The sequence below is a fragment of the Diceros bicornis genome, chromosome 4, assembly GCF_020826845.1.
Source record: "Diceros bicornis minor isolate mBicDic1 chromosome 4, mDicBic1.mat.cur, whole genome shotgun sequence".
Classification (NCBI taxonomy): Eukaryota; Metazoa; Chordata; class Mammalia; order Perissodactyla; family Rhinocerotidae; genus Diceros; species Diceros bicornis.
Window position 1 is genome coordinate 24935170 of NC_080743.1, and position 26176 is coordinate 24961345.

At 40.4% G+C, this 26176-nt stretch overlaps 1 protein-coding gene across 8 annotated transcripts in view; it reads right to left on the reverse strand.

The window, feature by feature from the left end:
• The window catches only part of KYAT3 (kynurenine aminotransferase 3), a 63191-nt gene extending 56296 nt beyond the window's left edge, over positions 1 to 6895 (reverse strand). The window contains exons 1-3 of one of the 8 annotated variants that reach the window (XM_058538452.1): positions 6811 to 6895; positions 6035 to 6314; positions 488 to 587 (exon numbers count right to left, since the gene is read on the reverse strand). In XM_058538452.1, coding sequence (XP_058394435.1) covers positions 488 to 586 — 99 coding nt within the window. In that variant the 5' untranslated portion in view covers position 587; positions 6035 to 6314; positions 6811 to 6895. Of the gene's footprint in view, positions 1 to 487; positions 588 to 6034; positions 6689 to 6768; positions 6787 to 6810 lie in introns of those variants that run through there. The other 7 variants (XM_058538445.1, XM_058538448.1, XM_058538453.1 and 4 more) reach the window with 7 other exon arrangements.
• Between the last annotated feature and the right edge of the window lie 19281 nt (positions 6896 to 26176).

A 26176-nucleotide genomic window follows, 5' to 3' on the forward strand; every position in this document is an offset into this window, starting at 1 on the left:
AACCTGGCCCTCAATCTGCCGTCTTTCCCATAAACTGGAAGTTACGGGGCCTGCACTTATAGCCACTGCAATATCTTTTCTTGAGTAGACAGAGCCAGCCATGACCGAACTAGACAGGGGTGAGTGTACTATTTTGGTTATGCCACTTACAAGCTGTGTCACCTTGGGCAAGTTACTAAACCTATCTAAGCTTCCACTTTCTCCTTCGTAAAACAGGAAGATAACAATTCATAACTTGAAGAGATTTGTAAAGATAAAATGAGATAATGAATACACAATGCCTAGCAGTATGCCTGATAAAGAGACAGGCAAGCAGTTGCTCAGCGAATGTCAGATCTGGCCAATGAAAGAGATGACTTCAGCTTATAAAACAGAAATATTCCCTCCAATAAAATACTTATAAAGTATCTGATAAATTGCATCTTTTTTTTGACATATCGAAGAATATGTACAATATTTAATCTGTAAGGGATTAAGCAATACCTACAGCAGAAGTAGAGAGTCCGAGGATTTTTGAAGAATAAATTGTCTTCAGGAATTTAGTTCTACTGCCAAGGGAGCAGAGTCTCCTCTGGGCCAAAAACATGCTACAGGATAAAAGAAAAATTTTTAAAGGGAGTAAACCTGTGATACTTATATCACTATCAGACACTGTAGCTAGCTGATAGATCAGAAGCTATATACACTATATACACAATTTTTTGTGTATATAAAATATATACACAAATTTTTGATAGCTGAGTTTTCTATGATGTAATCTCATCACTAGAATCATTCTAATCATTCTAATAGAATACTCCTTATCTTATACAAATTTATGCATATGTCATTTTAAACTAGAGCTCTGTAAGGATATTGCAAATTTAAAAAATAAGGTTCTATTTAGTCAATAGCATTAAGCTACAGTAAGTAAAAGTTCCATTTCTTGCAGCTATAAAATTCAGAATATTTCAATCTAAGAACTACTCAAATTTTAGAATCGTCTGGATAACAGTCACTAGTAAAAGCACAATTTGTAACAGCAAATTGAAGTTGTTAGAAACAGATTATTTAGAAAATTATTTGAAAAGGATTAGAGTAAGCCCTTGTGGGGCATCAGAATTGGCCACCCCAAAATGTGTCTCTGGCGTGAAGATTATTTTGGGCTGGTTACTTTTAATACAAGCAGACATAGGAAAAGCTCTGAAAACCAAGTAAAAGTAGAAGTTATTCTCTGTAAGAGACATTTACGTTTGTAAGGGAAATCTCCGTTTATAAAAGTATCTCCTTCTTTGTACCAGGAAGAAGGGGGGATGACCTTATCTCTAAAAACTCTTATCAACGTGGAAGGCAGGACTTAAATCTGCATAACAACCTTACTCTTCTTGACTGTGCTTTTCTGGTAATCTCCCATAGCTGACTCCCCCCAACCCAACATCCTCCTTTGTCTCTAGCTGAAGATGGTATTTAAGATAAAAGCCTCCACCATTTTGGCGAGCTACTCAGTTTTTCCTGGGTCTCTCCCATGTATACATGTTATATAAAGCTTTGTTTGATTTTCTCCTGTTATTCTTTCTCATGTCAATTTAATTCGTACCCCAGCCAGAAGGACCCACTGGGTAGAGGATTTGTCTTCCAGCCCTACACCCTTGATAAATATAAAGAATATATGAATGAATCTTAGGTTATTTTCTCAAATGCTACTTCCCTCAACAATTCCATAGATAGCTAGGAAGCCAATTCAATAGATTCCAGTTACATAACAGGCATGCATTCTGAATCACTTCTCTACCTGTAAGGAAATCATCAATCATGAGTAAATGGAGGGAGATCAAAGCAAGAGAACGTATTGCTTGTACATAGAATGTACCGCCACTTAGAAGTGGAAGAAAACTCAGCTTTCAAAAAAGATTCAGGCAAACAGAAACTTCTCATAAGGTTTTACTCTGAGAATATTCTATCCATGGATCGCATTTCCTCTATCTCTAATAATCAAACTCTAGAAAAAGAGACATACTCTATGGATTCAAAGGGACCACTGAAGCTAGCTATGAATCTCTTTAAGTCACCAAAATATTAAGGTTTCAGAAAGTACTGGATATGAAAAGGAATATACTGGATGTTTCTGAAAAAGTGAAATATAAAATCCTGACCTTGTCAATAAAACCTCAGCTTAAATGACAGCCTCTTAGCCATTCTACATCTCATCAGCCTATTTTAATTCTCTCCAAAGCACTTTTTTGTTTGTTTGTTTGGCTGGCCACTCATTCGTTCATTCGATAATTTATAATGTAAGTTCCACGAGCAGGGGCCTGGTGTGTTTAGTTCACCACTGTGTTCTCTGGCGCATATTAGACACTTGATAAATAGAAGTGTTAAACGACTGAATGAATACATAAACTCATTATAAATGAATGATTTAAGTGGACTGTTTATAAGAGTGCTTTTATGAAATATTGATTTCTTTGGTAAAGTAAATAATTACCCCTTATGGTTTTATGTCTTTCAAGTCAAAGCCCAGGTTTTCTTAAATCAAGACATGCCTCTTGTTATATCATTAACTGTCCTGTTCAGGAATCAAATATTAAGCTGGTTAGGCAGTAAAAATAGTTTTAAGGAAAGGTATTACCAAACACCAGGAACTATACTGAACAATCTTCATTCAGTATCATGAAGTTATTTGATTATATATTTATAAATATATATATCAATATGTATTTTTGACAATATATATTTTTTAGGCAAATAAATGTCCATTTATTTAAGTTCAGCCTAATTTCTTAGCTATTTAAGCAAACTGCTTTCTTGCAAGTAGACAAATGAGAGAAACCTCTTCTAAGAGAAACCTCTTCTTCCTTCTTGAGATAAACTAGGGGAATAAACAGGACTAGGCATCAGGATACCTGGATTCTAATCCTTATCCTTAATACTAAAAACACGTTTCTCTCCTTGGACAAGTCACTGACTCTTGCTGAGCCTCAGTTTCCCCATTTTCCAAAACAGATGAATAAACAGATCGTTGGTTTGAAGGTAATCTCAGAAGGTACTAAGTCACTGGCTGGTCATGGGTGATCTTAGACTGCAGCTCTTGGGAAATTTCACCCCAGGTTGGGTGAGCCATGCCCTCTGGCCACCAGGCCATTCTCCTTGGGGAGCTGACACTAAATCCACCTGTTTTCATCTAGAAATTCCAAAGCCTAAAGTGCACATCTTCTCCTCTGTCGTCTACAGCACACTACCTCCATAATGCAATGTACTACCTGGCAACTGACCCAGCTCTTCACTTCTCTTCCACTCTCCAAACCTTCCAGTGTCTTTTGGAACAACTGCACCATAATCAGCAAATTCCATTATATCTTTATGTTCTCAGAGTGTTCTTGCTTTAACTCAAACCTTATTGTTCCCTGAAGATACCACTTCTATATTCCTCAGTGTTGGCTTTTGTTCTTAGATGCCCCACCTACCTCTTTCTTGCTGTCCATTTACCATGGCCAGACTATTACTCCTCTCATCTGCCTCACTGATGTTATCTCTTGACCTGTCGATAACCCCGTCATTCATTAAGGATTGTGTCATTAGGCATACAGCTTTCTTCTCAACTCAGAGTATCATCCCAGGTGATTTTAATGTCTTCAGAGATAACCCTTCCAACAACTGACACATCCCCACGTCCACTGCTCTTCTCCTCCATTCCACCTTAGTCACTCTCTCCTACAGTCATACCCTGCACCTTGCCATTACCTCAATCTGGTCTAATTCCAAAGTAATTAACTGAAGCAGTCTGCTCGTTGACCAGAAACTATCTATCCTTTCAATTTACTTAATTATTCCAACTATTGCTGTTCTTCAATATCATCAAGATCTCTAGGAGGCTGCCTCTCCTTTTCCCAATCAGCCCTCACCTTCCTCTATTTTCCAGTTTAGATACCAGTTCCACCACCTCCGTAACGTTTTTGACAATGCCCTAACCCGCCTTGTCTGTCTTTTCATCTGTCTGTAAAACTCTAGCTCTGGATGAACTTAACTACAGTGTCTGTGCTTCCTATGGTCCATGAAGCTGTGGACTGTCAGAGAAAGTCATGCAGGATAGGACTGGTTTCACCACAAATTCATGGTCATTAATCTCAAACTGACCCCCAACACTCTCTAGCATTTCTACTATATTTCATAGGTGAAGGATGGCAGAATATGCCATCCCAAAATATGCCACTCTGGCCTAAGGACTATTTTGAGCTAAAGGCACTTGAAAAACAACAGAAGCAAGAAGGGCGATCTGATCTCCCCCTTTCTTCCTGAAAACGAGAGATGAAATTCCCACGTGAAAGACGCCCTCCCTGTACCAGGAGGAAAGAAACATTCTTAGACGGGGGTCAGGGGTCGAAGCTGAGAGAATTCTGTACAAACAGACCTTGTTAAAATAATCCCTATCTTCCTTTAGCCTCCTCATATATTTTAGTTACTTTTTCATAATTGTCTCTCTTGGTTCAACCTGGTATAAAAGCATTTGGTTTGGCCACTCCTTTGGGTCTTCATTTCCTTATGAGATCTTCTGTGTCGTGTAGAATTTATATTAAACTTGTGTGCTTTTCTCCTGTTAATCTGTCTTATGTCACTATAATTCTCAGGACCGGTTGAAAACCCTAAGAGGACAGGCAATATTCTCTCTCATAGTCCACAATGAGTATTGTAACCTAAAACCCTCTTTAGTTTAAGCAGATGAGCTTGCTTCCTATCACAGAGAAAACAGAAGCCATCAGATGGGAACTCTCCCATGGTAAACACCAAACCTGAAATATCCCTTTTTCTTCGTTCCCATTACAACAAAGGAAGCAGCCCTCCTACAAAAGCATCATCCCCTCTCCCACACTCAGATCTCATTCCTCCCACCTCTGCAGGGACCTTGCTCCACTCATTATTACCTTTTCTCCTGTGTAGTCAGCTTTGCTTGCTCAAGTTTCTTCCAGTTAAAAAAACAACAAAAACAAAACAAAAATACAAATACACAAAAAATAAAATTCTTGACTCTACCTTCTCCTCCCTGTTGCTCATCTCCTCTTCAAATCAAAACTTTCCTTGTCACTTACTTTCTCTCAAAAGCAAAACTTTGAAAAAGGCATCATTTTATTAGCTGTCTCCTTGTCCTCAATCTATACTCAACCTGGTGCAATCTGACTTTTTTCCCCTTTAGTCCATAGAGGCAGCTCTCGCTCAAGTCAATTTTGACCTTCACATTGTTAAATCCAGTGGACATTTTGCAATTCTCATTTTCCTTGAGCAATCTGCAGCTTTAGATACTGCTGGACAAGCCCTGTCTCCACCAAGAAATACACGTTTCCTCGGCTCTTGAAGTACCATAATCCCACAGTTTCCTCCATTCTCTCCCCCGCCCTGCCATGAAATGACGGAATTCCTCAACACTAGGATCTAGGCTCTCTTTCCTTCTCACTCATTACTCTCTCACTAGGTAATCTCATTGTGGAAGGAACTGTGCGGGCATCAGTGGAAAAATGGCTCCAAGGAAATCTCAGCAGGCTGACAGATACAGATTTAGAACCTCTGAAGCTATTTTTCTTCTGTACTTCAAATAAACACTTTTTGAGTAGCACTTTTCTAAAGCAATTAACATTCCAGGTGTATATTCACCAATAAACTAAATAAATTTGGATGCCATTGAAAAGTTGGAGATAATCCAAAGGTATATGGCTTTTAATTCTAAATAATATTTTCACTTTTTAATTTCTCTAGTTTCTCCTTAAAAACAATGTTGTCTGAAGAAAATTAGGCAATTGTGAATCAGGGTGACCTAGTAAACGTGATTACAGCAAATATACAGAAGAAACACTCCATATTCAAATATGCATGATCAATAGAAAATCTGCCTATTTATTATCATCGGAGTAGACTGTTTAAAATGAAGATACAGAAGGGATGCGTGGCACATCTGGGGGTGACCTGAAGCTGAGAAGTTTGGTGAATTGATGCAGGCAGAATTCAGAGCTCACAGGTAAGCAAAGCAGTCAAAATGAGTTGTAAGAAGTTTGAACTCTCGACTTACATCCAAATGAGCAACTTACAAGCGCTTTGCGTCCGGGAGGACAGGTACAAGACACTTCTCCAGAGGGAAGGAGTAGGGCTCACTGGTTGAAGCGTGCAGGAATCAGCTCTCAGCACAACGTGAGCTGAAGCTTTCCAATGGCGGACCTGCAGCCTGCTGTGGGTGAGCAAGCCGCCCCGACTCTCCCTCGCGCAGCAGCGGAGCCGGCAGGACGCAGGAATGACTGCTGTGCTCGGCGGGGCTCGCACTCCAAAGGCTGACGGCACTGCGTTTCTTTTATCTAAAAACAACGGATTCCACTAAGCTTCACTTACGTGCCAAAGTTAACAGCCTTTGTTTCCCTTTTTTAAATTAAAAATCCAGGTTATGGATGAACTGGAGTCGGTGTTACCTTCCCACACTGTTTTCAAAATGCCAATACTGCAAAGGGGCAGACGATGACCCGGGTCCTGGGGTCCCACACTAGAAGGCCAGTCACCTAGGTGACACACTCTCCAGAGGAAACTGTCATTCCAGCGCGGACCCTCTGCAGCCACCCCCGCGGCCCGCCAGGGCGGGGGGTCAGGGGCCCAGGCCCTGGCTCGAGCATCGGCTCGAGGGCGAGTCCGAGTCCTGAAGGAAATCCGGCCCGGGCTCTTCTCCCAGCCCGCCCGGCGCGCGGCTCCAGGTACTGGCCCCAGCCGACTTCCCTCCCTCCCGGCAGCGCTCCTCGGACTCTGCTCGCCGGACCGCACCCGTCTCTCCGCTGCGGAGCGCCCGCCTCGCGCCCCACTCACCTCCCTCCCGCGACAACCGCGCCTCCCGGGGCTCGAGTCCGCGTGGGTCGAGGGCCTGGTGGGGCGGGATTCGGACGAGGGGGCGGGGCCTGGGCGGGGCTTGCCGCGGGTCTGGATTCAGAGCGCGGATTGGCTGAGGGCTCGGCCGGGATCGCGGACTGGATGGCACTGGGCGAGGGGCGGGGCAGGAGGCGGGGAAAGGTGCCGCGCTGACGAGAGTAAGGGGGCGGGATGGAAGCGGTGCTGGGAGGTGGCCGGGGATTAGCTATGAGGTCTGGGCTCAAGGCCCAATTGGCTGTGAGGAGAGCCGGCATCCGGGACCGGACAGGGCTCGTGGAGGTAAGGGCCAGTTAGGGCGGCGGGATAGAGACTGGCCTGGGTAAGGCCTGGGATTGGGTATGCAATTTAGGGCCAGGGCTCTAACTGGATATGTGTGACTGGGTTGGAGTAGGTTATAGGGCAAAGAGTGATTTGAAGCAAAGGCAAGCTATGGGGCCACAGAGGTTAGGCAAGGGGAGGATTGTAGTTAGAACAATGTTGGAAGGTGCAGGAGAGAGGGCAAAGCTAAAGAGGATGTGCAAAAGGGTTTGTAGGTGTGTTTATCACGTGTGCTGCGGGTGGAAAAGAAAGCTGAAGAACTTTATATTCCTGAACAGTAAAATAAGTTTGATCAGAGAGCTGAGAATGAAAAGGGGAGGTCAGACTGAAGGAGGAAAATAAGTGACACTGAAAGTGAGGAAGAAAAATCAGCTAAGAGAAAAAGGAACACCATGAATTACTCCTTTGGGGAGGGCGGTGTTGACAAAGGGAGAGCTTCTGTTAAGAATCAAGTTTCATAATTAGATTTTCTTCCTCTCCTGTTTTAAGAAGATGAGAGGAGAGATGGAATGGGAATGGCAGTAGCATTGCTCTTCAGGCCTAGAGCAAAGAACAAAGAGGATCTTTTGTTGAAGGACTATACTCTTGAAGTAGGCACAAGGAGGTTCAGAAGAGGTTAGGTGAATGGAGAAATTATTGTGGCCGATAGAGAATCTGCCCCTAGATTGTGAGCTCTGGTGAGGGGCATTCATTTGTCAATACTATCCAGCCAAAAGACCACCAGGAGCACACCTATAGTCAGAAAGTTGGGTTTATTACTCATTGTAAAGAGGGAGAACACACACCTTGGGGAGCTGTGGGTCATTTCAATGACAGAGTGTTAGAAATGGCTTCTGCTAGGATCTGGGCTTGTATTAGGTGATTTAGGGAGAGGGTTCAAGGAAATGGAGATTTGTTCTGCTTTGGATGCTGTCAGAAAGTGGGGGTAATTATAAGATTGGGTATCATAATACATCTTATGTAGGACAAGGGAGGGAAATTGCAAGGCTAAATCTGTAACTGGTAAAAAAGCAACAGTTTTACTTGTTGGTAGAGGAGGAAGTTGGATATTTTTGTTGTTTGCACAGTGGCCTTGCTTTTATCTGTGTGTAGAGAAGATTATTAAGTGATCTTGTCTGTTGTCCCACTTCATCGTGATCACAGAGTGACTTTGATGTCGGTGTTCCGTCAGATTGTTATGTTTCACGAGGGAACACGACGGCTAGTTCCTAACAGCACTGAAGCCTTCAGGGTAAGTGTCAGTTCAGTTCCCGATGCCAGGTGCTGCTGTTCTTTTTCTTACATTGAAGGAATATAAATTGAGGACATAGGTGCTGAGGCTACTGGGGAACACGAGGCAGAACAAGTGTGAGTCTTAAGCCTTACGGAGGGAGAAACAGACAATAGACAAGTAAATGTAAACAATGACTTCAGTGGGTGGTGAGTGTTATGAGAGAAGCAGGGAGGGGTGGAGACAGCAGACAGTTTAAACAGGATGGTCACCAAAGGCTTTATTTGATGAGGTGACGTTTGAACCCAGAATGAATGAAGAAGAGGCAACCTTGCAAAAATTGATTCTGGAAAGGAAAACAGCAGTTGAAAAGGCCGTGATATGGTAACAAACTTGGCATGTTCAAGGAGTAAGAGAGAGACCAGTGTGTTTAAAACATAGTGATTTGGGGCGGAAAGTGCTTCCAGGTTAGGGCAGAGAGAAAGGCAGGGGCCAGTCATGCAGAGCCTTGAAGACCACAGAAAGGAGTTTAGATTTTATTCTGAAGCAGCCATTGGAAAATCTTAAGCAGAGGAATAATGTAATCTTAATTCCATTTTTTAAAGATCCTCTAGCTGCCTTGGAGAAGGGACTCGTGGGCAGGCAAGTGTAGAAGCAGGAAGCTCTATGGGAGGTTGTTCGAGTGAGAGATGATGTTGGCGAGGACTAGGGGGATGGCAGAGGAGAGAAAGAGGGCAAAGGAGCTCCACATTCGTTATGCTGACATTCACTAATTACCTCTATTTCAGCACTGTCCCTCCACCATCAACTAGGCCCGATTTCTCCTAATTCACACTCTCTGCTTACCCTCTTCAGAGTATAAACTGCTAATCTCTTGCTGAGGTGAAGGAGGACCAATTGGTGGGCCTCTGCAGACCAGGGGTAGGGGTCTAGAGATGTAGTTGTTTCTTAGAAAGTCATTTAAATGGTCCTCCTGTTTTTAGTCGTGAGCCTTTAGAGAGTTCTGTTGGGGGAAATCTGGTTCCTTTTTTGGCTTTCTTCATGACTGTCTAGGATTCAGCGTGTTTGAATCTGCTGTCAGTTACTCCCTGCCCATCTGCTTTCTTACTTCTATCATTTTGTTACAACTGTCCTTCCCTTTGTTGTTTTTGTTCTTGTGGGTTTATGACTTACTTGGATCTCCCTACTGCTGTTTTAGTGGGGCTTAAGTAGAGAGAAAAGGTAAGTGCATTTGGTTTCCCATCTCTTGTTGTTGTTGTCAACAAAAATCTCTAGAATACAAGAATTTAGTTAGGAAAGTTTTATTGCTCATACAGTTTGCAAACTGGAGCGACATGCCATGTGCAGCAAATCAAAAGTATGCTCTGGGAGAACAAAGAAAAGGGGGCTGCCTTTATAGAAAATGTTCCCGCCCAGGTTCCCCGTTCCCACTCAGTCCTGTTTATGCAATGAGAGATGCAAGCCAGGTCCACTAGTACAAATGAGGGATGCAAGCCTGCTTAATCCTGTTTGGTTGACGCAGGTCACAGTTTTATGGGTTAGGTCTGAGTGGCTGTTAGGGGCTTTGTAAAATCAGGAACGCTGGCAGACTCCAAGCTTAAGAGCGCGTTCTGTGGTTTTTCCGAGAACAGACTACATGACTGCGTTCGGTCCCATTATGGCTGCTTCACTCCATTTTGTTTTAAGGTCCCCGTTAGCCACAGAGAGTCCATCTTGTTCTCAGGGGTCTTTTGTTTTTGTTTTTGTTTTTTTTGCTGAGGAAGATTTGCCCTGAGCTAACATCTGTTGCCCATCTTCCTCTTTTTTTGCTTGAGGAAGATTAGCCCTGAGCTAACATCTGTGCCCATCTTCCTCTAATTTATATGTGGGACACCACCACAGCATGACCAGTGAGGGGAGTAGGTCTGCACCTGGGATCTGAACCCGAGAACCTGGGCCTCCGAAGCAGAGTATGTGGAACTTTAACCACTTGGCCATGGGCCCAGGCCCTCTCAGGGGTCTGTTTGATTTTGAAACAGCACATAAAACATTGACCAGCTTGAATTAGTTTTGCTTCCTTAAAACAGGTTTTTGATTAATCAAACCTTGCTCAATAACAGAGACAGCGCTGCACATGTGCCAGGTGGAAACCCATAGCCTCAGGATGACCCGAGAACCAAGAATTTTCAGAAATGTTGCCACCTGAGCCCTTTATGAAGCAAGAAGTCCTTCAGTAAGGAAAACCTGACTTCCAGCAGCCCAAGTAGCTTGATTATGGACTGATTTGAGACTAGCCAGTCAGCTTCCAGGGGCCTAGATACAGCTTAGGAGCCCCTAACTCCTTAAATTTCACCCTGAACCCTGGATTGGAGAGACAGATATGAGAGCTTTGCCTCCTGTCGCTTTGCTGGCTGACCTCACAATAAAGCTCTTCTCTTTCTTTTCTCCAAAGCTGGTGCCATAGTATTGGCTCCTATATGTGTTGGGTAGTGAACCCCCTTGCTTGGTAAGAATTTTATTTTGTTCCATATTGTTATTGGTTTACATGCTTGTTCGTTAAATGACTGACTGTCCAAATGCTGGGCATTTGAATCGTGTGTTCATATGTCAAGCATTGTGTCATTCTTTATACTCATGTTGGTGTTTAAAAGAGAAATGTAAGTGACTCCCTGGAATTAATAGCCAATAGGTGTATTTTCCTTATACCTTCTGCTTTTGTTTTCTAAATAAAAAGACAGTATCTTCCTTATATAGATAAAGCCTTTTCCATTGCCTTATGTAGAGGACTGAAAATCTTCTGAAATATAGCAGAGAGAAGGCAGTATAGCATAGTAGGTAAGCCAAACTGTCTGGTTCTAATCCCAGCTCTGCCATTTTCTAGATGTGTAACCTTGGGCAAGTTGCTTCATTTCTATGTGCTTCAATTTCCTCATCTGTAAAATCTGGATAATAGAACCTTACTAATAGCACTATTTTGAGGATTGAATGATTTATTAGACCTAAAAAAACTGAGAACAGTGCTTGGTTCTTAGTAAGTACCATAACATTTTTCCCTGAGATGAAGGGAAAGAGAATCTTTAGGACTGGGCTGCTAGTTATTTCTCAATATTTAGTTTTCTCTTCCTCTGTAGTAATAGGACCCCCAAATTTCAGCAGAGTATGTGAGTGCTTGGTATGAAGACTGCATTTCCAGCCTCTGTTGTAGCTGAGTTCGCCATAAGATTAAATCCTGGCCAGTGGGATATATGTGGAAACTGAATGTGCTTCTTCCAGGAAAAGTCTTAAAGGGGTAGTATGCCCTTCTCACTCTCTTGGCTTTTTGAGTTCCCTGACAGTTGAAGTGCTGACATGATGGCTGCAGCCCTCCTGGACCAGCAGGTGGAATTTGCAAGTTGACGATGGTGGAGCGATAGGATGGGAGAGAGGGAGCCTGAGCCCTGACGTCATGGAGCCGCCACTCCAACCCTGGACCTACTGTACTTACGTGAGAGAGAAATCAGCTTCAGTTTTGTTTAACTCTTTTTTTGTGTGTGTGTGAGGAGATCAGCCCTGTGCTAACATCTGCCAACCCTCCTCTTTTTGCTGAGGAAGACTGGCCCTGGGCTAACATCCGTGCCCATCTTCCTCTACTTTATATGGGATGCCACCACAGCATGGCTTGCCAAGCGGTGCGTTGGTGGCGCCCGGGATCCGAACCTGCGAACCCCGGGCCGCTGCAGCGGAGCACGCGCACTTAACTACTTGCGCCACTAGGCCGGCCCCTTTAACTCTTTTACGTGGACTTTCTGATATACAATCATAGTATGGCTGTGATGGTTTACTCACTCTTCAGGTTGCTCACCGAAGGCATCCCACTCTACTTTTACATGGTCCTTCCAGTGACAACAGAGGAGTGTCAGGGAGGAGAAGCGATGCCTCATTATCTGGAAATGCTTCTCAAAAGTCATCTGTCCCTTCTAGGTGCTAAGAGTGAGGCCAGCAGAACTACCTTCTTCCTTTATCTCATAGCCCTAGAACAGTACTAAGAAGGACCAGCCATAGGGGGAAAAAAACCCAATTAAGGTGGATTTGTAAGTTCCTAAAGCCTTTTTCACCTTACATTCCTGCTGTAACGAGTTACGTTCTTGAAAGTTGCTGAGAGTAGATCTTAAGCATTCTCACCACATACACACACACACACAAAGAGTTAACTGTGCTATGTGAGGTGATGGATGTGGTAATTACCTTGATCTTGTAATCATTCTACAATGTATATATATATCAAATCACTACGTTGTATACTTTAAATATATACAGTTATATTTGTCAAAAAAAGAGTTATGTTCAGTTTTCAACCTCATGTATCTATTTTAAATGCAATCGTTTTTGTGTGTGTGTATTATTATAGTAAATTAATGCTTTCCAGCCAGGTAATAATAGCTGTACAAACATTAGTTTAAATATTTTAAAAACTGTAGTAGAAATTGTACTTTACCCACAGAAAAGGCTGCCCAGGCTAACTATGTATCTATTTATTTCTGTCTGTCTGCCTGTCTGTCTATCTACACACACATTTGGCTGGATTTAGAGCAATTTAACTCATAGCATTGGTTACTCAAGCCGATCAGAAAGTCTTCACAGTCTTTGAACAACTTTTAAAAAGAGAAAATGAATTTTGACTTTACAAATCAGTTTGGTAGGAAGAAAGTTATCCAAAACATTGGGTCCATGTGTAAGATATAATAATAAAAATTGTTCTCAGTGAAAACTTTGGCAAGTACTGTGCCCTTCAAGGCATGGACTAGGTGTGTGGCTTCTGGCTAATAGTGTTAGAGAATGTTGCTACACATGCAAGCATCAGTGCATAGAACCTGGAAGAAATTGCTCTTCTCAGGAACATGTCGTGTTTCCTTTCTCAATCTGACTTTGGTTCTGGAATTCCTGGTTCACATTCATGATGGAGCTCTTAAGCTTTCAGAGGCCTCTGTCTTGCAGGCTATCTGTAGGTTCTCAGCTCCTGGGGAATTTCTATGGGGCTACCTTTTGCTCCCCCAATTTGTCATAGTGTGCAATGTCCTTTTGGCGCTGCCGCTCCAAAGTCAGTACTACATGCTTTATGCCAGGTAGATCCCCAGAGCAATGGCAGCAATGTAAATCAACACCAGGTTCTCTAGGTCTGTAAAGAAGGGATTATGATGAAATCCTTTGTGGAGCGAGAGCAGGAGAAGAGTACTCGAAATAATATGAATAACTATCAAATTCCTGTGACATTCAATAAGATGTTAAATGATCAAATGATAAACTTTTTAATTTTTTTTTGTGAGGAAGATCAGCCCTGAGCTAACATCCAGGCCAATCCTCTTCCTTTTTTTTTTCCCTTTTTCTCCCCAAAGCCCCAGTAGATAGTTGTATGTCATAATTGCACATCCTTCTAGTTGCTGCACGTGGGACGCCGCATCAGCATGGCCGGACAAGCGGTGCGTTGGTGCGCGCCCGGAATCTGAACCCAGGCTGCCAGTAGCGGAGCGTGCACACTTAACCGCTAAGCCACGGGGCCAGCCCCAGCAAGTGATAAACTTTTAAGGAGAAACATCAGGAATGGAGTTGGGATGATAAACAGTGTATATAAGATGTTTGTTCATATGTCTAAAAATACTTATTGTATGGAGTGTTTACTGTGTGCCTGGCACCCTTCTGGACTCTGCTGATTCATGATGAACAAAATAGACAAAGTTCCTGCCCACACGGAGCTTACATTCTAGCAGAGGGGGCTGGAGATAGGCAGTAAATATGAACAAACCAACTCAGAAGATGTAAGGTGGTGATAAAATACCGTGAAGAAAAATTAAAATGTTGGCCACTTCATGGAGCGCGTTGTCTTCTTCATTTCTTGCACTTCCCCATTCACTCAAAAAGATGGAGATGCTGAGTGCATGATAACACTGTTCAAGTTATGTTTGGGGGCCAGGTGATAGGCCTCTTGCTCCCTCAATTTCTCTCTCTTCCTGTCCTGCCCTCCCAATTTGCATTTCTTTTTTTCTACTAATTGACTGATAAGGGGAAACATGGTTAAGACATACTAAGGAGCCATCTGAGGTATCTTGGTGTAGGGGAATTATATCAACTCCTTCCTAAGTCGTAGAAACCCTCTCCCCTCTATTTCCTGGGTATTTAATTTTCTGTGTTTATTTGTTTAATATCTGTATTCACCACTGGACTGTTAGCTCCTTAAGAGAGGGGCTACACCTATGTTTCCCAGTCCTTGGCAGAGTACCTGGTGGATATTCAACAAGTGACTTTTGAGTGAATAAATCCCTTTAGCGCAAGCAATTGCTGTTTTCCATGTGGTCTCATCTAACTCCCTAGGGGGACTGTTTTGGAAATGGGCTGGAAAAAAAATCTCCATAATAAAAACTGGGTGAGTGCCTGTCTTGTGTTCTATGACTTCCTCTTTGTCAAGGAACTCCCAATGGGTGGGAAGGGTGGGATATGTGTTTGTATATGGTAGGCATATGATTTGGCATTCTGAGCTCTGGGCCATATTTTTTCCTTTTTCTATTTGGATAAAAGCCTAACACAACAATGGACATATTTTCAGTGCTCAGTGGAACTTAACCAATGTTGAGCACATGCTTTTGTTAGGGCTAACTCTAGAAAAAGGGTCTTGAACTTTCTGCTCTACAGTGACTAGAAGGAACATTGTAAAAACTACTAGGGAGATGGAATCTAAGGAGATTCATGGATCATGATCTATCCTGTAATCTCTTAGTCTTAGAATGGTTTTCAACAGAGACCCTGTACATATTTTGTTAGATTTATACCTAAGTATTTCATTTTTTTGGTAGCTGTTGTAAATGGCATTGTTTTTTAAATTCTGGTTTCCCGTTGTTCATTGCTTGTATATAAAAATACAACAGAAGATTGATTTTGTGTGTTGATCTTGTGTCTTATGACCCCGTTAAACTCATTTATTAGTTCTAAGAGGTTTTTTTTGTAGATTCTCTGGGATTTTCTATATAGATCATCATTTTGTCAGAGAATAAAGACAGTTTTATCCTTTCTGATCTATCTGCCTTTTATTTCCTTTTCTTGCCATATAGTGCTAAGACTTTCAGTATAATGTTGAACAGAAATGGTGAGAGTAGACATCCTTGCTTTATTCCAGAGTTAGGGGCAAAACATTCAGTATTTCATCATTAACTATGATGTTAGCTGTAGGTTTTTGTAGATGCATTTTCTCAGCTTGAAGAAGTTCACTTTTACTCCTAGTTTGCTGAGAGTTTTATCATAAATAGATATCATATTTTGTCAAGGTTTTTCTCCATTTGTTTACATAATTAAGTGGTTTTTCTTCACCAGGCTTTTAGTATGGTGAATTACATTCGTTGATTTTGAACTAGCCTTGCATTCACAGGATAAACCCTGCTTGATTGAGGTGCATTATTTTTATACGTTGCTGGATTCAACTTGCTAATATTTCACTGAAGATTTTTGCATATATGTTCATGAGAGATAATGAGCTGTAGTTTTCTTTTTTTATACTGTTCCTTTTTTGCTTGTTTGATTGTGGTATCAGGACAATGCTGCCCCTATAAAATGATTTGGGAAATGTTCCCTCTTCTATTTTCTGGAGGAAATTGTTTACAATTGGTATTGTTTCTTCTTTAAATGCTTGGTAAAATTCACCAGTCAGGAGGAACCACCTGGATCTCAAGAATTGTGTTCCAGAACTTTTTTAAATGGCTTAATGAGGTATAATTGACATACAAAGAATTGTATTCATTTAATGTGTACAATTTGATGAGTTTGGACTTGTGCAAACACTCGTGATATCATCACCACAACCAAGGTAATGGACATATCTGTTTTCCTAACCCCGTCCCCCTTTTTGGTGGTAAGAATGCTAAACATGATTTCTACTCTCTTAACAGTTTTTTTTTTTTTTTTGGTGAGGAAGATTGGCCCTGAGCTAACATCCATTGCCAATCTTCCACTTTTTGCTTGAGAAAGATTTCCCCTGAGCTAACATCTGTGCCAATCTTCCTCTACTTTGTATGCAGGACACTGCCTCAACATGGCTTGATGAGCTGTATGTAGGTCTGCACCCAGAATCTGAACACACGAACCCCGGACACTGAAGCAGAGTGTGCGAACTTAACCACTATGCCACTGGGCTGGCCCCTCTTAACAAATTTTGAAGTGCACAATACCATATTTTTAACTATCAAGCATGTGCTGCATAATGACATTTCAGTCAATGACAGACGGCATATACAACGGGGGTCCCATAATTTGTAACAGAGCTGAAAAATTCCTATCGCCTAGTGACATCGTAGCCTCTATAACGTCATGGAACAATGCATTCCTCACGAGTTTGTGGTGATGCTGGTGTAAACAAACCTACTGCGCTGCCAATCATATAAAAGTATAGCACATACAATCATGTACAGTATATAATGCTTGATAATGATAATAAATGACTATGTTACTGGTTTATATATTTATTATACTGTTTATTTTATTTTAGAGTGTACTGTTTCTACTTACAGGAAAAAAAGGCTTACTGTAAACCGGTATATTGTGTTATGGCAGCAGCAGCAGCCTCATACCTCTTGTGTTTACCATGTCTCCCAATTTTATCATTTTCTCTTTTGCTTGATTTAATCTCATGTTGTTTTGCTCATCATGGCCTCTAGGCATACAAAATCCACTACTAAGAGGCCATGATGAGTGACTGACCTGGAAACGAAATTAAAAGAGATTAAGGACTATGAAGGTGGAAAATCAGCAATGGTTATTGCTCGCCCGTCAGGCATGTCCCATTCCACCATAGCTATGATCTTGAACAAGAACAAAGTGACGGAAGCTGTTAAAGGATCTGCTTCACTGAAGGTAGCGAGACTAACAAAAATTCAGGAAGGGCCTATATCAGACATGGGGAAACTTCTAATGACCTGGATTGAAGATCAGACACAGAAGCGTATCCCTGTCAGCAGCATGATGATCACAGCAGTGCAAAAAGTTTGTTTGCAATGTTGAAAGAAAAGACTGGACCTGACTGTGATGTTGAATTTACTGCTAGCTCTGGGTGGTTTAAGCAATTCCAGAATCGTTATTCATTACATAATGTCAAAGTGGGTGTTGAGTCTGTGAGTGCTGATGTGAAGGCAGCTGAAGAAGTTTTTGAGACTCTAGATAAGCTGATTGTGGAGGAAGATTACTTGCCAGAGCAAATATTCAATATGGAGGAAATCTCCCTATTCTAGAAATGGACTCCTGAGAGGACTTTCATCTGTAAAGAGGCCAAGTCAATACTCAATTTCAAGGCTTTTAAGGACCTAATAACAGTTTTGCTTGGGGGCAATGTTGCAGGTTACAAATTTAAACCCTTTGTGATCTGGCACAGTGAGAACCCCCGGACTTTCAAACATATTAGTAAGGACACACTGCCAGTGTACTACAGGAGCAAGAAGTCATGGGTGACCCAGCTCCTCTTCGAAGATGCCCTCCTGAATTGCTATGCCAGTGAAATGGAGAAGTACTGCTTGGAGAATAACATACCTTTCAAGATTTTGCTTATTGTTGATAATGCTCCCAGACATCCTCCTTTTGTTGGCGATCTTCCTCCCAGCATCAAAGCAGGGTTTTTCCATCCGAACATCAGCTCTTGGATGTAAAAAGTAGATCAAGGAGTTATAACAGCTCTTAAGGCCTGCTGTCTGAGGAGGACCTTTGTCCAGGCTATTGCTGCAACTGAGGAAGACACTGATGCAATTCTGGCAGGATTACAACATCTATAACTGCATCAAGAATTTTGCTTGGGCTTGGGGTGATGTCACCAAGGAGTGTATGAATGGCATCTGGAAGAAGACACTCGAGATTTGTCCTTGACCTCAAAGGATTTTCCCAGGATAAGGAGGAGGTTGCAAAAATCGACAAGGCTATGGTTGTGATGGCAAGCAACTTTAATCTGGGAATGGATGAGGATGACAGTGAGGAGGTCCTGGAGGTGGTTCCCGAGGAATTGACTAATGAGGAGTTGTTGGAACTGGAACAGAAATGCATAGCTGAAGAAGAGTCAAAGGAAAAGGAAATTGTGGGATAAGAAAAAGAAGAAGAAGCTCCAAGAAAATTCACAGTGAAGGGTTTAGCAGAAGCTTTTGCAGGCCTTGACAAGATCCTTTAAAAGTTTGAAAACATGGACCCCAACACTGAATGGTTTTCATTGATAGAGATGAGTGTTCATAGTTCATTATCTGCTTACAGAAAAATCTATGGTAAAAGAAGAAGTAAAACACCATGGACATATTTCTGAAAAGAATGACACTTCCTCAAGAAAGGCCTCAGGCAGGTTCTTCAGGAGGTATTCCAGGACAAGGTATTGTTAGCATAGGAGATGACAGCTCCCTGCGCGTTATTACCCCAAAGACCTTCCAGTGGGACAAGATGTGGAGGTGGAAGACAGTGATATTGATGTTCCTGACACTGTGTAGGCCTAGGCTGATGTGTGTGTTTGTGTCTTAGTTTTTAATGAAAAAGTTTAAAAAGTAAAAAAAAAATTTTTGAAAAATAGTAAAAAGCTTATGGAATAAGGATATAAAGAAAGAAAATGTTTTGGTATAGTTGTACAATGTGTTTGTATTTTAAGGTAAGTGTTATAGGAAGAGTCAAAAAATTAAAAAAATTTATAAAGTAAAAAAGTTACAGTAAGCTAAGGTTAATTTATAGATTTAGTGTAGCCTAAGTGTACAGTGTTTATAAAGTCTACAGTAGTTACAGTAATGTCCTAGGCCTTCACATTCACTGACCACTGACTCACTGACTCACTCAAAGCAACTTCTAGTTCTGTAAGCTCCATTCAGGGTAAGTTCACTATACACATGTACCATTTTTTAAATCTTTTAAACCGTATTTTTACTGTACAGTCTACGTTTAGATACGTTTAGATCCACAAATACTTACTATTGTGTTACAAATGCCCATAGTATTCAGTACAGTAACATGCTGTACAGGTTTGTAGCCTAGGAGCAATAGGCTATACCATATAGCCTAGGTGTGTAGTAGGCTATACCATCTAGGTGTGTGTAAATACAGTCTGTGATGTTCACACAATGACGAAATTGCCTAATGATGCATTTCTCAGAACGTATCCCTCTCGTTGTGACTCATGACTGTATAGGCATTATGTTGTACAGCAGATATCAAGAACTGTTTCATCTAGCATAACTGAAACTTTATACCCATTGGACAGTACCTCCCCATCCCCACCCCATCCCTAGACCCCTGGCAACCACTATTGTATTCTCTGCTCCTGTGGGTTTGATGATTTTAGATACCTCATATGAGTGGAAATGCACAATATTTGTCCTTTTGTAACTGGCTTATTTCACTTAGCATAATGTCCTCCAAGTTCGTCCATGTTGTTGCAAATGGCAGGATTTCCTTCTTTTTAAGGCTGAATAATATTCCATAGAATATATATATAGCACATTTTCTTTATCCATTAATCTATCGATGGACACTTAGGTTGTTTCCATATCTTGGCTATTGTGAGTAATGCGTCAATGAGCACGAGACTGCAGATATCTCTTCAAGATACTGATTTCAATTCTTATGTATGTATAACCAGAAGTAGGATTGTTGGATCCTATTTTGGATTGTTAGGATTGTTGGTAGTCCTATGTTTAATTTTTTGAGGAACCTCCGTATTATTTTTCACAGTTTTTGCACCATTTTACATTCCCATTAGCAGTGTATAAGGGTTCCAATTTCTTCACATCCTTGCCAGCATTTGTAATCTGTTTTTTTTTGATAATACCTCTCTAATAGGTATGAAGTGATATCTCACTGTAGTTTTGATTTGCATTTCCTGATTATTAGTGATGTTGAGTAGATTTTCATATGTTGGCCATTTGAATGTCTTCTTTAGAGAAATGTCTGTTCAAGTGCCCATTATTAATCAAGTTATTTGTGTTGAGTTGCAGGAATTGCTTATATATTTTGGAAATCAACCCCTTATCAGATACATGTTTTACAAATATTTTCTCTCATTCCATAGGTTACTTTTTCATTCTGTTGATTGTTTCCTTTGCTGTGCAGAAGCTTTTTGGTTTGATGTAGTCTCACTCGTCTATTTTGCTTTTGTTGCCTATATTTTTGGTGTCATATCCAAGAAATCATTGTCAAGACCAATGTCAAGAAGGCTTTTGCCCTATTTTCTTCTAGGAGTTTACAGTTTTAGGGCTTATATTGAAGACTTTAATCCATTTTGAGTTGATTTTTGTGTATGGTGTAAAGTTGGTGTTCAATTTCATTTTCTTTTGCATATGTCTATTCAATTTTCCTAACACCATTTATTGAAGAGACTGTTCTTTCTCCATTGTGTATTCTTGGCACCATTGTCAAATATTAGTTGATGTATGCCAGGAATGCAAGGATAGTTCAACATATGCAAATCAATAAATGTGATACACCACATTAACAGAATGAAGGGTGAAAATCATATGATCATCTCAATATAGGCACATAAAGCATTTGACAAAATTCAACATTCTTTGCTGATAAAAACACTCAATAAATTAAGGATAGAAGGAATGTACTTCAACAAAATACATGCCATATATGACAAGACCACAACTAACATCATACTCAATGATGAAAAACTGACAGCTTTTCCTCTAAGATTAGGAACAAGACAAGTGTACCCATTCTTACCACTTCTATTCAACATAGTACTGGAGTCCTAGCCAGAGCAATTAGACAAGAAAGAGAAATACAAGAAATCCAAATCAGAAAGAAAGAATAAAATTATCTCTGCATAAGCCATGATCCTAAATGTAGAAAACCTTAAACTCAGTAAAAACTGTTAGAACTAATAAATGAAGTCAACAAAGTTACAGGATACAAAATCAACATACAAAAATTGCATTTCTATACACTGACAATTAACAATCTGAAAATCAAATTGAGAAAACGATCCCACTTACAACGCAGGCATACCTCATTTTATTGCACTTCACTTTATTGTGCTTCACAGATATTGTGTTTTACAAGACCCTCCACCAGCAAAAGTATTACAACTTGCTGAAGGCTCAGATGATGGTTAGAATTTTTTAGCAATAAAGTATTTTTAATTAAGGTGTGTATAGTGTTTTTTTAGACATAATGTTATTGCACACTTAATAGACTTCAGTGTAGTGTAAACATAACTTTTATATGCACTGGGAAACCAAAAAATTCATGTGACTCACTTTACTGTGATATTTGCATTATTGCAGTGATCTATATGTATGTGTGTGTGTCTAATATATAAATAAATATATATTTACGTCTGAAACCAAACCTGAAATATCTCTGATGGATGCCTATATTATCGAAAAGAAATAAAATCCTTAGGAATAAACTTAACCACAGAAGTGAAAGACGTGTACCCTGAAAAAATACAAGACATTGGTGTAGCAAATTGAAGATTCAAATAAATGGAAAGACATTTCCTGTCTCCCAATGGCATTGTTTATAGAAATAGGAAAAACTATGCTAAAATCCATATGGAACTATAAAAGATCCAGAATAGCCAAAGCAATCTTGCAAAAGAAAAGTAAATCTGGAGCTGGAGCATTATGCTTCCTGATTTCAAAATATATTACAAAGCTACAGTAATTAAAACAGTGTGGCATTGGCATAAAGACAGATATATAGACCAATGGAACAGAACAGAGAGGCCTGAAATAAACCCATGCATGTACCATTAATTGTACTGCTGTGGTCAGAAAAAGATACTTCCTATGATTTCAATCTTCTTAAATTTGTTAAGACTTGTTATGTGGCCTAACATATGACCTGTTCTGGAGAATGTTCTGTGTGCACTTGAGAAGAGTGTATTTCTGCTGCCATTGGATGGAATGTTCTGTATATATCTGTTAGGTCCATTTGGTCTATAGTGTTCTTCAAGTCTGTTGTTTTCTTATTGATTTTCTGTCTGGATGATCTTTCCATTGTTAACCTTGCAGGACATTTGGTCCTATCCAAAATATTCATCAGATATTTGGTTCATGCCAAAAGGTCCTTGACCGAATGTCTGATGGATGTTTTGGACGGGACAATTGTCTGCTAATCATTGTTAAAAGTGGAGTATTGAAGTTCCCTACTATATTGTATTGCTGTCTATTTCTCCTCTCAGATCTGTTAATATTTGCTTTATATATTTAAGTGCTCCAATGTTGGGTACATATATACTTAGAAATTATTATATTCTCTTGATGAATTAACCCCTTTATCATCATAAATGACCTTCCTTGTGTCTTGTGATTGTTTTTGAATTAAAGTATATTTTGTCTGATATATGTATAGCCACCCCTGCTCTCTTTTGCTTACCATTTGCATGGAATATCTTTTTCTACCTCTTCACTTTCAGACTATGTGTGTTCTCAAAGCTAAAATGAGTCTCTTTTAGGCAGCATATTGTTGGATCTTGTTTGTTATCCATTCAGCTACTCTATGTCTTTTGATTGGAGAATTTAATCCACTTACTTTTAAAGTAATAATTGATAGGTAAGGACTTACTCTTGCCATTTTACTAATTGTTTTCTGTCTGTCTTGTAGTTTCTTTGTTCCTTTCTTCCTCTCTTCCTTTGTGATTTGTTGATTTTTTGTAGTGGTATGCTTTGGTTCCTTTATTTATATCTTTTATGTATCTAATAGAGGGTTTTTCTTTGTGGCTACTATGAGATTTACATAAACCATCTTATATTTATAACAGTCTATTTTAAGCTGATAACAACTTAACTTGAATCACATGTAAAAACTCTACACTTTTACATCACCCCTCTACACATTTTGTGCTATTCGTGTCATACTGAATGTCCCTTTAAATAGTGTATCTATTAAAAATTAGTGCTACTGTAGTTATTTTTAATAACTTGTCTTTGAACTTTTATACTAGAGTTAAAAGTGATGCAACTCTTTTTTTTTTTGTGAGGAAGATCAGCCCTGAGCTAACATCCATGCCAATCCTCCTCTTTTTTTTTTGCTGAGGAAGACTGGCCTTGGGCTAACGTCCATGCCCATCTTCCTCCACTTTGTATGGGACACCGCCACAGCATGGCCTGACAAGCGGTGCATCGGTGCGTGCCTGGGATCTGAACGCGGGCCGCCAGCAACGGAGCGTGCACACTTAACCACTACACCACGGGGCCGGCCCCTAGAGTTAAAGGTGATTTACACACTACCATTACAGTATTAGAGTATTCTGAATTTGACTATATATTTATCAGAGAGATTTTTACTTTCATATGTTTTTATTTTGTTACTTAGCATTCTTTTGTTTCAACTTATAGAAGTCCCTGTAGCATTTCTTGTAAGATAAGTCTTTACAAGGTGAAGAATTCCCTCAGCTTTTGTTTGTCTGTGACTGTCTTTATCTCTCCTTCATTTCTGAAAGATGGCTTTGCTGGGCATAGTATTCTTGATTGGCATACTTTTCTTTCAGCATTTTGAATCCCACTGCAAGGTTCCCGTTGAGAAATCACCAGTAGCCTTATGGCAATTTCCTTGTATGTAACAAGTCACTTTTCCTTTGCTGCATTCAAAATTCTCTTTTTGTCTTTGAATTTTGAGCATTTGACTATAATGTTTCTTGGGGTAATCTTCTACGATTGATCTTGCTTGGGGTCCTTTGAGTTTTATGAATATGGATGTCCATATTTCTCCCAAGATTTGGGGAATTTTGAGCCATTATTTCTTTAAGTAAGCTTTCTGCCCTTATTTCTCTCTCTTCTCCTTCTGGGACTCTCATAATGCATATATTTCTTTGCTTTATACTGTCCCATAGGTCCCATGTGCTTTCCTCACTCTTTTTCTTTTTCTTTTTGTTCCTCTAACTGGCTAATTTCAAATGACCTGTCTTCAAGGTCATTGATTCTTTCTTCTGAATGATTGAGTCTGCTATTGAAGCTCTCTATTGAATTTTTCAGTTTAGTTATTGTATTCTTCAGCTCCAGAATTTCCGTTTAGTTCTTTTTTATGGTTTCTATTTCTTTTTCGATATTATCATTTTGTTGATATATTGTTTTCTTGATTTTTTTAGTTGCCTATCTGTGTTCTTTTGTGGTTCACCACACTTCTTTATGATGTTTATTTTGAAATCTTTTCAGGCAATTCATAGTAATCCATGTCTTTAGGGTCAGTTACTGGAGATTTAGTTTGTCCCTTTCATTTTGTCATATTTCCCTGATTCTTCACTCTCCTTGTAGCTTTATGTTGTTATCTGTGCATCTGAAGAAGCAGTCACCTTTTCCAGTCTTCATGGATTGGTTTTGGCAGGGAAAGATATTCACCCATCAGCCCAGCTAGAGATTCTAAGAGTGTCTCAAACATTTTCTGTGGATGTGCACTCTCCAGTCCCCTCCTTCCTTTCTAGGGCATAAGTTTCAGGGTTATACATCTTCCAATTTCACAGAGCCATGTCCACTGCTGTAAGCCAGCTTCCCTTTCCCCTAGTGCAGTGCACTGATAGGCTGACTCATCAGATACGCACTCCATTCCTGTCCCTCTCTCTTGTGGGAGAAGTCTCCAGATTGTGCACCTTCTTCCAATCTCACAGAGCCACGCAGGCCACCATAAGCCTCCTGCCCCTTTCCTCTAGGTTAGTGTACTGAAATGCTGAGTCGTTGATGCAAGCTCCACTTCTCTCTCTCTCTTCTGAAGAAGAAGATTCTGGATTGTGTGTCTTCTCCCTGTCCCACAGAGCCATGCCAGCTGTTGAGAGCCACCTGCTCCTTCTCCATAGGGTGGTATACTAAATGTATATTATATACATGTACTGAAATGGTAGGAGGCTGGGTGCAAGCTCTACTTCTCTCCCTTTCTTCTGAAGGATAAGTATCAGAGTTGTGCACCTTCTCTCAATCCCATAGAGCCGTGCAGGCTGCTGAGAACTCCTGCCCCTTTTCTTTGTTCTTGGCTGCCCACGGGCATTCTAACTGTGCTGGTTGTCTCAGTGCTTTGAGTGAGGGAAGACAGAAGTAGGTCTTTTGGGCAGCACCAGGAAAGGCTAGGAATGTCGGATGCATGCTTCACTCATTCTTTATCAAGGGAGAAATTGTGGGCTGAGTGGATTTCTCTAGGTGCTGAGCTGTTTCAGCTTGACGGAGGGACTGACGTGTAAAGTACAACTGCTATTTTTAGCCATTTCAAATAGGTTTTTCTCAGTTTTGTGCTCACTTGGGGTGTTGCAAATTCTTAACTGGATTCGAGAGGTCTCATAAAGGTATTTTGGCCCAAAGGACATTGTTTTATTTGTGTTTCTGTGGAGGGATGAGGGCTGGGGCTTCTTCCCCATCTTGCTGATGTCACTTCAGAATTTTTTATTTCACTATAAATTAAATTTCTTTAGAAGTTACAGGACAATTCAGGTCTTCTATTTCACCTTGTGTGAGTTTTGGTAGTTTGTGCTTTTTGAGAAATTGCTCCATTTCATCTAAGTTGTTGAAATTATGCATGTAAAGTGGTAATAATGTTGATTTTTAGTTTGTCTATTTGTATATCAAATAGTAAAAAGATTTCCTAAATCTTTATGTGTGTGTTTATTTTTCAGTGAATACATTTTCATTGGCCTAATTGATTATTGACCCTGGAGGTGCGTAGGGCACTTTCACTGAGGGAGTTCTACTGTTTTGTCAGGATCAAATTTCCTGGCATGTTCTTTCCTTCTAGATCAAGGGAGCTTATATTTCCTTTCACTAAACCCATAGAAGGAAAAGTAACAACCTGTCAGTTAAAACAAGAGAAGACATACTTCTCTAGGCTGAAAAGAATTTTGAC